This window comes from Entelurus aequoreus, linkage group LG09 (assembly GCF_033978785.1).
Source record: "Entelurus aequoreus isolate RoL-2023_Sb linkage group LG09, RoL_Eaeq_v1.1, whole genome shotgun sequence".
Lineage (NCBI taxonomy): Eukaryota > Metazoa > Chordata > Actinopteri > Syngnathiformes > Syngnathidae > Entelurus > Entelurus aequoreus.
In genome coordinates, this window is record NC_084739.1 from 26161915 (window position 1) to 26174129 (window position 12215).

Below are 12215 nucleotides of genomic sequence, written 5' to 3' on the forward strand. Positions count from 1 at the left end.
TTAAGGCAAAGATTTAAAAAAATAATTTGGCCAACCAATTGTTTTTTTCTAATAATTTGTAATTTTAACATTTTGTTTTGAACTTAAAATGTAGGTATTTGTACATATGGTGAAACTCAAAGTGGGGTATCGTGCTAAAGTACACAAATTTTAGCAATTGAATGTACTCCTTAATCGTCAAAATGATATTTACATCAAAAGAAGGCTTGAAAAATCTTGAGTTGCATGTTATGAGCATGTCATTTTAGTTTCACCTTGTAAATCTAATTGCTTGAACAAACAAACTGTTGCCTTCTATTTTTTGGAGTTTCACCCCTAGAATATTTGAAAAAGTGCAAGTTATAATTCAGAAATAAATAATTTAGAAAAAAATCCAGAAGTCAATCCGTTTTACAGTCATGATAATACAAACCCCGTTTCCATTTGAGTTGGGAAATTGTGTTAGATGTAAATATAAACGGAATACAATGATTTGCAAATCCTTCTCAACCCATATTCAATTGAATGCACTACAAAGACAAGATATTTGATGTTCAAACTCATAAACTTTATTTTTTTTTTGCAAATAATAATGAACTTAGAATTTCATGGCTGCAACACGTGCCAAAGTAGTTGGGAAAGGGCATGTTCACCACTGTGTTACATGGCCTTTCCTTTTAACAACACTCAGTAAACATTTGGGAACTGAGGAGACACATTTTTTAAGCTTCTCAGGTGGAATTATTTCCCATTCTTGCTTGATGTACAGCTTAAGTTGTTCAACAGTCCGGGGGTCTCCGTTGTGGTATTTTAGGCTTCATAATGCGCCACACATTTTCAATAGGAGACAGGTCTGGACTACAGGCAGGCCAGTCTAGTACCCGCACTCTTTTACTATGAAGCCACGTTGATGTAACACGTGGCTTGGCATTGTCTTGCTGAAATAAGCAGGGGCGTCCATGGTAACGTTGCTTGGATGGCAACATATGTTGCTCCAAAACCTGTATGTACCTTTCAGCATTAATGTCGCCTTCACAGATGTGTAAGTTACCCATGTCTTGGGCACTAATACACCCCCATACCATCACAGATGCTGGCTTTTCAACTTTGCGCCTATAACAATCCGGATGGTTCTTTTCCTCTTTGGTCCAGAGGACACAACGTCCACAGTTTCCAAAAACAATTTGAAATGTGGACTCGTCAGACCACAGAACAGTTTTCCACTTTGTATCAGTCCATCTTAGATGAGCTCAGGCCCAGCGAAGCCGACGGCGTTTTTGGGTGTTGTTGATAAACGGTTTTCGCCTTGCATAGGAGAGTTTTAACTTGCACTTACAGATGTAGCGACCAACTGTAGTTACTGACAGTGGGTTTCTGAAGTGTTCCTGAGCCCATGTGGTGATATCCTTTACACACTGATGTCGCTTGTTGATGCAGTACAGCCTGAGGGATTGAAGGTCACAGGCTTAGCTGCTTACGTGCAGTGATTTCTCCAGATTCTCTGAACCCTTTGATGATATTACGGACCGTAGATGGTGAAATCCCTAAATTCCTTGCAATAGCTGGTTGAGAAAGGTTTTTCTTAAACTGTTCAACAATTTGCTCACGCATCTGTTGACCAAGTGGTGACCCTCGCCCCATCCTTGTTTGTGAATGAATCTACTTTTATACCCAATCATGGCACCCACCTGTTCCCAATTTTCCTGTTCACCTGTGGGATGTTCCAAATAAGTGTTTGATGAGCATTCCTCAACTTTATCAGTATTTATTGCCACCTTTCCCAACTTCTTTGTCACATGTTGCTGGCATCAAATTCTAAAGTTAATTATTATTTGCAAAAAAAAAAAGTTTACCAGTTTGAACATCGAATATGTTGTCTTTGTAGCATATTCAACTGAATATGGGTTGAAAAGGATTTGCAAATCATTGCATTCCGTTTATATTTACATCTAACACAATTTCCCAACTCATATGGAAACGGGGTTTGTAAATCAAAACCAAGTCAGTGTTATTTTACTTCTGTTTTATTAATGAAAACCATAAAAAAATAATTAAAAACATTAAAAGAACTGTGTAACACACTTTAAAATGTTGCTATTCACAAAAAAAAGTAAGACACCTTAAAACAATGTTGACCTCCTCATAAAAGACGTTGGGCCGATCACTGAGGCTGCGTGTTTTGAGGCGGAATCATAGCGTCTGTGATGTCGAAGGCGTCGACAAGCTCCTAAAAGAAAACAAAATGACGATCAATAAACATTTCTAACCTGAGATAAGCTTGATAGCCAGAAACAAAAACAATGTAGGGAGGAATTGTGCCGCATGTTCACCTTCCATGTCTTTGGGCGGATAGAAATAACGCACTGATTTTGGCTGACCGATCCTCCAGTTTCCATCTCCCCCTCCTCCACAGGAGCTAAAACACAAGAAAATATGCTCATGTACACAAAATGAATGTTTCTCTTTTTCTAAATGACTCTAATCAGTGGTGTGCACTAACCTATACAAGGCAACTTGTCATTATCCAGGCATAGTCGTGCCAAACCGTCCTGTAACACACCAAACAGTCACTAGAGGGCACGCCAGCTTACGTTTAAACGCTTCTGTAAAATCAAGCTCACCCTGACAAGAAAAGACGTGTGGAAAATGTTTTCTACTGTCCGTGAAAACGAGTTGGGGTCAATAACAAACTCGTAATATGATATCGGCGACAATGCTGTGATTGAAAGGGAGTTCTGTTATACACACAAACAACAATATTTACACAAGAATAAGGCGCTCCCTTTAAAACTCACGATCATCTTGTTGGTAACTCTTCAAGCAGGCTAGGATCCTTTCCACCTCTTTCTCTGTGGCCTCTTGATGGGACTCTTCCATTTTTTTCAGCTGACAATGCAAAATATACACAACATGAGCACTCTTTGAACACCCACCACAGCAAAACACCTACGTCATCTAAGCAGGGCCGCTTCTCACTGTCGCTGTGCAAAGGTCCGTGGGGGGCTCCGTTTTGTGCCAAGAAGCGCATGTAAAATGTCAAGTAATGAACGACAGAGCGCTTTATATGAATTTTTAACTTTTTCCTAGCTGCAAACCAAAAAAGCAAAACCTAAATTAGCATTTGTGTTCAAAGATTGTTTTTTAATGAACCATGAAAATGTAATTGCAATCTGCTGGCAGGTAACCCTCCAATTAATAAAATTGTCAAAAAAATCAAATATATATAGTCCAAACTTGTGGAGGTGATTTTTTTCCCCCAATATTTGTTGTTGAAGAATATTAAAGACCGATACAAAAACCAAACAAATGCTATAATAATGTTTTCCATATCAGTAAAATAATCCCTGTGTGTATGCATGCGAGTGACAGGAAGAAATGCTGTGTCTCACTCGAGAAGGAGTTGTGTGGTCACTTATTACCTTGATATTATTATACTGCATTTGGGTCAATTTAGTAAGTTGTAAGAAAAAATGTAACACAATAAAAGATAAGTGAAATCACAGTTAAAAATAGGAATGTATTCTGTTATTCCTACAATATTATTACTCTGTGTGAAACTGCTTAAAAGGGAACGGCACTTTTTTTAAAGTTGCCTATCGTTCACAATCATTATGAAAGACATGACGGCGGATGGATTTTTATGCATTCTAAATATTAAATACATGCGATAAAAAGTCATCTTACAATGGAGCTATATTCTGCCAATAAATCCCTTAAAAACATCCAAACACCTCCATTAACGTTGTATATACATGATGGAATTATATATGTAATGTAGTAACGGGCACATTTATAATAACATTTAATATTTATGTATTTTGATCATTTTAACTAAGCATACGCGGCGTATTTATTTCATAAACACATCATGACATTCGCTTTTTTTTTTTTAAACATAACTGATTATTACTCATTGAGAGCCAACAAACATAATAAAACCTCACTTACTGTGCAAGGTCTGCTGTCATTAGGATGCCGACTGCTATGATTTTCATATATTTTATATCCCATACATATTCATTTATCCTCGCAAAAAAAAGGGGGGGTGCAACCAAGTGTCTTTTTGTGTCGATCTCACCATTTCCGGGTCTAAATTGGCTGTCAAAGTGTACCAACTTGTCGGCATACGTCCTCTTTCTTATACTATCCAGGTGAGATGCATGATTTATGATCTACAATAAAGTTTGAGAGCAAGGAAGCAGCGTACTACTGGATGATGTCATTATTGGCACACAAGTTTGTGACCACGGCGCCGCTAAAGTTTGTCTACGTTAGCGCTTATAATAACATTATCCCTAATACTAGGGTAATATAAAAGTCACGAAATGTAAAGTATTTTTTGGATTTTTGGATGTTTTTTATTGGCTTTTATGGTCGGAATAGAGGACCTCCCATTGGCTCAGTTATAAGCGGACATTTATTTACGAGTTAGAATGTATAAAAAAATAAAAATAAATCCCTCTGTCTTCATGTCTTTCCTAATGATTGTGAACGATAGACAAAATTCACAAAAAAGTGCAGTTCCCCTTTAAAATCTATTAATTTTTTTAGGTGTAGAAGAGTGAAAGTGTCTTAGCTACCTGAGTGGGCATGATTCTTTTGGCTTCTTTGCTGGGTGCCTTCCTTTGTCGTTCTGTCCTTTGCTTCGGAGGGGGTGGCTCAGCATGGAAAGAACCCATCCTGATGGGTTCCAAGATGAAAGTCAGTGATAAAGCAGCGTTATGAAAACAACTTCCTATGCATCACAACAGTACTCCGTGGACTGTTCAAAAGATGGGGCACTCACATGTAGTGGAAAGTGGGCGCCGTCCTAAAACATTCCTCTGCTCTCTGGGCCAATCTGTGCCAGGCATCGCTGGGGAGATAACCATCCACTTGATCTCTTCCTTGCCCCTCTTCCACATTTTCCAGCCGATTGAGACCCATAAAGGACAGCTGTCAGACAGCAAGAGAATCTTCAGCATCGACGCCTTTTAGTTTGCAGTACATACTGTATGACAAGAATGAGGCTGAAATGCAAATCTGTATATGATAGGAATGGGTTTTTATTTAAATTGGGTCTTCATTTAACATGTTTCTTATGCCATTTGTGCTTCCTTACAGACAGTTATTGATCTTGACAAATGACCAGAGTGTTTAATAAACGCTAGATTACTACAACTTCATGTGTTACTGTGAGATAGAGGAGTCACTTGAACATTGAATATTAAAATGTGCACCTAACACAATAAGATGTGTCTGAGCATGTCCACTATTATTATAGACCAGTAATGTCAAAGTCAAGGCCCGCGAGCCGAATTAATTATCAATGGTCCTCGGGATGATATTTGATTAGTTTTAGAACCGGTCCGCAGGCCACAGCCGCCTGCTGCTGTTTTGCATGCACCAATACTCCAACAGTGTTGGTGCTAGGAATTTTCAAAATGGGGTCCCCCCATTAAGTCATAAAAATGGGGTAAAGAAATGACAAATTAACACATTATCCTGTTATATCTCACATTCTATATAGTGCAGACCTGGGCATTGTACGGCCCGCGGGCCGCATCCGGCCCTTTGCGCATCCCTGTCCGGCCCGCGTGAGGCCAATCATAAATTACAAAATAAATTTAAAAAAGTATCTATGTCGAGTGTGCAATACAACGGTGCTGCTTTTGTTTTGAAAAGCGTTATTTGTATTACTTCCGTGTGGACGTATGCGCGTGTGCGATTGTGAGTGAATTGAACGGCGCAATTACAAATTACAAAATAAAGTTTAAAAAACATCTATGTCGTGCGCGCAATACAACTGTGCTGCTTTTATTTTGAAATGTGTTATTTATGCCGTATGTCCGGAGGGAACCTGTGAGTGAAGGTGCATAGAGACAAGTGATGAGACGCTAAAAAAAGAAAAGTTGATGAGGAATGGCGTGTTTTGGACTGGCAAGTATTTCTTTACATAAATTAATGGTAAAGCCGTGTGCTTAATGTGTGGTACACAGGTTGCTGTGTTTAAATATCATTTTAATCGCCACTACACGAAGAAACACGAGGGAAAATACCGGAATGTGTCTGATGAAGCGCGCGCAAGGGAGGCTGATGCGTTGATGGTAAAACTGCAAACCCAACAAGGACTTTGTGCCATATTTCACACCCCCAGAGATGCAGCCGTCAGGACAAGTTTCGTCATTTCTCACAAAAGCGCCAGAAAAAGTAAGGCGTTTTCTGACGGAGAGTTTATTAAGGAGTGCTTATTGGACTTTGTTGCGCTGATAATGCCCGGAGACATTGACTGTTTTTCGCTAACTTTGGATGAGAGCTCTGATGCAGTCAATTAAAGAGACAACCACAGGTAATGACTTGTTCACAGAGGTAAATGCGTGTTGGGACAAGCTGGCAGGTGTGACAATCCAATCCACTTTATTTATATAGCACATTTAAACAACAAAATGTTTCCAAAGTGCTGCACAACAATATTACAAACAAAATTCACATATTATCCTTAGCTCCACCAATGACTGAATAAAAAGAAAAAACAATTACATATAAAACCAATATAAAAAACAATATCAAATAAATATGATTAAAAACTATTTTTAACAACAGATGGTTGTCCAAATCTGATGGGGAAAAATGTTGGATAATGCAGGATAAAGTGACCATCAAAAGCAATCTGCTTTTGTATAAAGTTAAGTTAGGTTAAATTAAATTATTATTATTATTATTAATTATTATTATTATCATCATTATTATTTATCTTACGGTATATCAAAAATAATATTGAGCAAAATTTAATTGAAATATTGTCGTGTGGCCCTCCAGCAGTGCTCGGGTTGCTTATGCGGCCCCCGGTGAAAATTAATTGCCCACCCCTGTATAATATAGTGTTTTGTAAAAAGGTTGTCATAAAAATTGTATGCATATGTAAATGTATTCAGTTATTTGACTTATTGACTTTCTTCTTTCCTTCATGGATCTAAACTTTACCGCTGCTTGTATTTTTTTCTATATTTTTATTGTAGTATTTTCAGAATGTGTTTGTTCTATTTTTGGCCAAAGTAAGACAAAGAAAACAATCTAAAGTTGTCTTTATTTTTTTTGTTTTAATCCCATGGTTTTAATAGTCCAACCCGCATGTGCCTAGATTTTCCTCAATGCGGCCCCGGAGTTAAAATGAGTTTGACACCCCTGTTATAGACCAATAATGTAAGTTAAGGGGTCAAACGTATCCATACCTCGATACCAGCTTTTCTCAGTATCATTAGTACCAAAGACTATTTTCTTGGCGAGCTACATCGATCGTTGGCTTGTGAGCTGGTGATGTGCGGATCGGTACTGAAATATCGATACAGCTGATACCAGATATCTATGCTGTAATATCGATTCTCAAATCAAAATATGGATACTTTTGATACATTAGTTATTTGAGATGATGTATATTATTAACAGGAACACAGTGTATAAAAAGTAACTAAACTTGTGAATGAGTCAATATTGGATTCAATGTTGGATGCTTTTGTTGAGTGTTATTTACATGTGCACTTTTTTCACGTTAACATGTTCATGTAACTGAATTGAAGTGAAGTGAATTATATTTATATAGCGCTTTTCTCTAGTGACTCAAAGCGCTTTACATAGTGACACCCAATATCTAAGTTACATTTAAACCAGTGTGGGTGGCACTGGGAGCAGGTGGGTAAAGTGTCTTGCCCAAGGACACAACGGCAGTGACTAGGATGGCGGAAGCGGGGATTGAACCTGCAACCCTCAAGTTGCTGGCACGGCCGCTCTACCAACCGAGCTATACCGCCCCAATTGAATTGTCCATCCATCCATTTTCTACCGCTTATCCCTTTCAGGATCGCGGGGGTGCTGGAGCCTATCTCAACTACAATCGGGCGGAAGGCGGGGTACACCCTGGTCAAGTCGCCACCTCATCGCAGGGCCATGAGGTGGGGTAACTGAATTGTGAATGAGTTTTTATGCTAATAGTAGTTCTTAATAATACATTTTTTTTAATGCTTTTATTATTTTACTCATTTCCTTTTTTTATGGTTTGAAACACCTATTTCATGTACTTTGTATGATTTTGTCCTGTTTTTTCTGTTTTATTAGCTTGGCTATGTATTGTTATTCACGCCACTACCTCAACATACTTCAGAGTCTGAAAAGAATAAATAACTGTCTTGTATTAATTATGCTATGAGACATATTATTTGAAATACACAACTTTATAAATTTTAGCAGACATACTAGGTATGTTTGCATAAAGTATCGGATTGGTATTGCCGATACCAGCCTGGATTGTACTCTGTATCGGATCGGAAACTCAGTGATTTGGTGATTCGGTTTCAAAGAATAATTAGAAAAATATCAACAAGTTAATTAGTCATCAATTATTACGAATTATTGACTGTGGGGTAACCCACATTTTGGCAAATGCCGATCACTACTTACTGTGGGATCATTGTCACTAAATAATGATCATGTATTATAAGGGCATTTCTTACCAGATGCTCAGCAAAAACAGTGGTGTCGAAAGCACTGCCCTCGGCTACCAGCTGGCTGGCCTTGTCCTTCCCCAGGTCTGAGGCCATAACAAGGAGTTTAGCATCCAGCGCTGCTTCCCTCGTCTGCTTAACTGTCAAACAACAAATGTTCCGTTAGAAAAAGAGCCTCCTACTACAATGAGTTACATTACTCAGGAACCAAAAGTCACACTTAATCTCATTCAATTCATTTGAAGATGTTCTTCAATCAAAAATTAATAGTCAACATTGGAAGAAAGCAGTAAAGTCATCCTACGTACCATTTTGAAAAAGTCTGTCAGCCTCTTCCAAAACCTCTGTGAGTTTATTGTTGGAGGGGCTCAGTATGTCTTCTCTGTTTCCTGGGGGGGGGGAATAAACACCTTAAATGGGACTTATTATGCAAAAACCAACTTCTCTTACTTATTGGTACCCGTTTTGTGTATGTGGGATCTGCATAAGTCCTGAAAATGGGAAATCAAACCATGGAGGCATGGCAGAGATATTTATAAAACAATGTTGCCTTCCTCTTTACGAGCAATTTGGAATTTTCCCAATTTGTGACGTGACAAATATATTTGACGCCAGCGAAGCCAAACATAAGTCTGTGAGGTATTTATATTATTAAAAGTTCAATTGTTAGTTCACTTTCCTGAGAGACAACATTTTCCAGACTGATATAAACATGTCCATTGTAGAGGACACTGCTTCCTATAATGTAAAAGTTGAAAGACACTAAAGTGTACATTATTATTTTACACTTGTTACACCGGATGTTTACATTGTCACTTTAAAGACATTAACTGTAAGTTATTCTTTTAAATATTTGCTTGAAACAGTAGATGCTGCTGCACAATAATTTGCACTTAGAAATATAATGTTTGTACTTTGTAGTAATAAATATGACTAGAACCTTTCAACATTATGTTTGTCTGACATTACAGTAAATCTGTTTATCCTAAACATTCCTACCACCAAATTTTACGCACTATTGCATTTACCAAGCTTTTTTTTTTTTGGGACATATATCGCAATAATATCATACCATGGCCTTAATTCCGTAATATCGTACTGTGACATTTTGATATAATTAAATCCTGAATATATATCACAATCAGTGTTGGGACTAACTGTAACGCCGTTAGTTTCGGCGGTAACTAGTAATCTAACACGTTATTTTTTATATTCAGTAACTCAGTTACCGTTACTACATGATGCGTTACTGCGTTATTTTACGTTATTTTTTATGTAGTATCGGCTAAAAACAGAAGATCTGAGTGTGTTTTATTGGAGAGTTGCAGTGTCAGCCTTCTGATTCTTCCTGTGTCCCAACGAGGATAAGAGAAGAGGCGCTGTGTGTGTGTGTGTCTGGGTGTGGGGAGTGGAGGGGGCGTGTCTGTGTTTACTAACAAGACATGGTGCAGCTGAAGCAGAGTTTCTTAACATGGAGATTTTCTACACTGACCATGCATCCTCTTTTCCCCGGACATGTCTTCTTTTGCGGGGCTGTCCGGGCGAAGTTTCTTAAATGCCTCAAATGTCCGGCATTTTGAGTTAGGGTTGCGTGTATTTTCAATGTACGTTCAGGGTAAAGAAGGGGTTAAAAACAAAACAAATTGTGCGCACGCAGCAGCATTCGTGAGGGAGGGGCAGAGACAGAAAGAGCGAGAGAGCAAGGGAGTGGATTGATTGATTGAGACTTTTATTAGTAGATCGCACAGTACAGTACATATTCCCTACAATTGACTACTAAATGGTAACACCCGAATAAATTTTTCAACTTGTTTAAGTCGGGGTCCACGTTAATCAATTTCTTTCAAACTGTCATTGCTCAAAACATAATATTGAATCAAAATCAATGTTATTATGAATTATCGACCTATCCAATGTTCCGATTACTTCACATCAAATATTCCACTTTGAAAAATATTTTTGGTGGAAGATTTTGCATATTTTGTGTGTTTGCCATTAAAAACATAGTTTTGTTTGACAAAAAAGGGCGGAAAACAAACAAACAAAAAACAACATAAAATGTTTTTAACATTTTGAAATGAGGGATAGATCTGAAGTTGATGTAGACTCCAGAGATTTAAGCATTAAATATAAAATGTATGTATGCCCTGGCACACCATTTCATGACCGAAGCAAAACACTTTTTACACTTTTATACTGAAATAAATACACCTACAACTTATTAAATAAAAACATAGAAAAAACTACCAGCAGCGGTAAAGTTTAGATCCATGAAGGAAAGAAGAAAGTGAATGAAAGTTTATAACTGAATACATTTACATATGTATACAAATTGTTTTGTTTTTTTTATTGTCTTTTTTAAAGTATTAAGTAACGTTTATGACAACCTTTTTCCAAAACACAATATAGAATGTGAGATACAACAGGATAATGCATATGTTTATCTCTTTTTTTTTTCATAACGCTTACAAAAAAGTGGGACCCCAAAAATGTACTGTAAGACCCCATTTTTATGACTTGAAGGGGTTCCTCGGACCCCATTTTGAAAAATCCTAGCGCTGATCAACAGATTGTATTATTCTCCAGTGCAATAACAGTACTGAAATGAAGGCTAAAAGGGCATTAATGGGAGCTTTTAAAAAAAAGTAACTAAATAGTTACTTTTCACAGTAACGCATTACTTTTTGGTGTAAGTAACTGAATTAGTAACTGAGTTACTTTTGAAATAGAGTAACTAGTAACTGTAACTAGTTACTGGTTTTCAGTAACTAACCCAACACTGATCACAATAGGCATGTAATCGATATCAATATGAAATGCGTTTGACAAAACGTTCAAAAAATATATATTTTTTGATAGGAAGAAACCGTAAAGAAGGAAGCATGGTTGATTGCTTGAATAAAGGCACTCGCGGTCTGGTAAGTCAGCAAAACAGGAAGGGTCAGTGAACAATGAGTCGGACACGCGAAACAGCCTATCGCATAACAGTACCAACTATCAAGTTTAGTTGCGCCATCTCACTGTTCTCTGCACGGAGTGAGAAGAGAAATGAAATAAAATGAGTGCTGCAGAGAGTGAAGACATTTTTGATAAAACAGGAAAAGTCACCTCGACAGTATGGCAGTTTTTTGGGCTTTTTCAAACGGACCGAAGTCCTTCGCCACGCTCATCTTTTCTTTTCAACCCTATACTGATGTACAGAAACAACAGGTAGGACATAAAGTGCAGGACTGTACTACTAAAATACATAATAAAATATAACAAATGTGACACTTTAAAATAATAATTTGGTCCAATAATAGTCAAATATTAATTACTGCATAACAAACTAATTTCCATACATAAATGGTAAATGGGTTATACTTATATAGCGCTTTTCTACCATCAAAGTACTCAAAGCACTTTGACACTATTTCCACATTCACCCATTCACACACTGATGGCGGGAGTTGCCATCCAAAGCCCTAACCACAACCCATCAGGAGCAAGGGTGAAGTCTCTTGCACGGACACAACAGACATGACTTGGATGGCGGAAGCAGGGGATCGAACCAGGAACCGTAAAGTTTCTGGCACGGCCGCTCTACCAACCGAACCACGACTTCCCCATAAAGAAAAATAACACACAAAATAAAAAGTTACACGGACCACGTAACATTTTTGGTGCTAAACCTGCTAAAGATTATCCTCAGGTTTCTCTGTGTTTACATTTTCACACTTTGCACTAGGGTACTTTGTTACACTTTATGACTTAAATATT

General features: G+C 37.7%; 1 protein-coding gene across 1 annotated transcript in view; it reads right to left on the bottom strand.

Moving 5' to 3' along the window:
• Nucleotides 1–1966: 1966 nt before the first annotated feature.
• nsmce4a (NSE4 homolog A, SMC5-SMC6 complex component) overlaps nt 1967–12215 on the bottom strand; it is a 37333-nt gene continuing 27084 nt past the window's right edge. The window contains exons 3-11 of the mRNA XM_062058449.1: nt 8765–8845; nt 8466–8596; nt 4766–4914; nt 4560–4659; nt 2775–2865; nt 2601–2695; nt 2480–2528; nt 2310–2395; nt 1967–2206 (exon numbers count right to left, since the gene is read on the bottom strand). Of these exons, the coding sequence (XP_061914433.1) occupies nt 2141–2206; nt 2310–2395; nt 2480–2528; nt 2601–2695; nt 2775–2865; nt 4560–4659; nt 4766–4914; nt 8466–8596; nt 8765–8845 (848 nt within the window). The 3' untranslated portion in view covers nt 1967–2140. The remainder of the gene's footprint in view (nt 2207–2309; nt 2396–2479; nt 2529–2600; nt 2696–2774; nt 2866–4559; nt 4660–4765; nt 4915–8465; nt 8597–8764; nt 8846–12215) is intronic.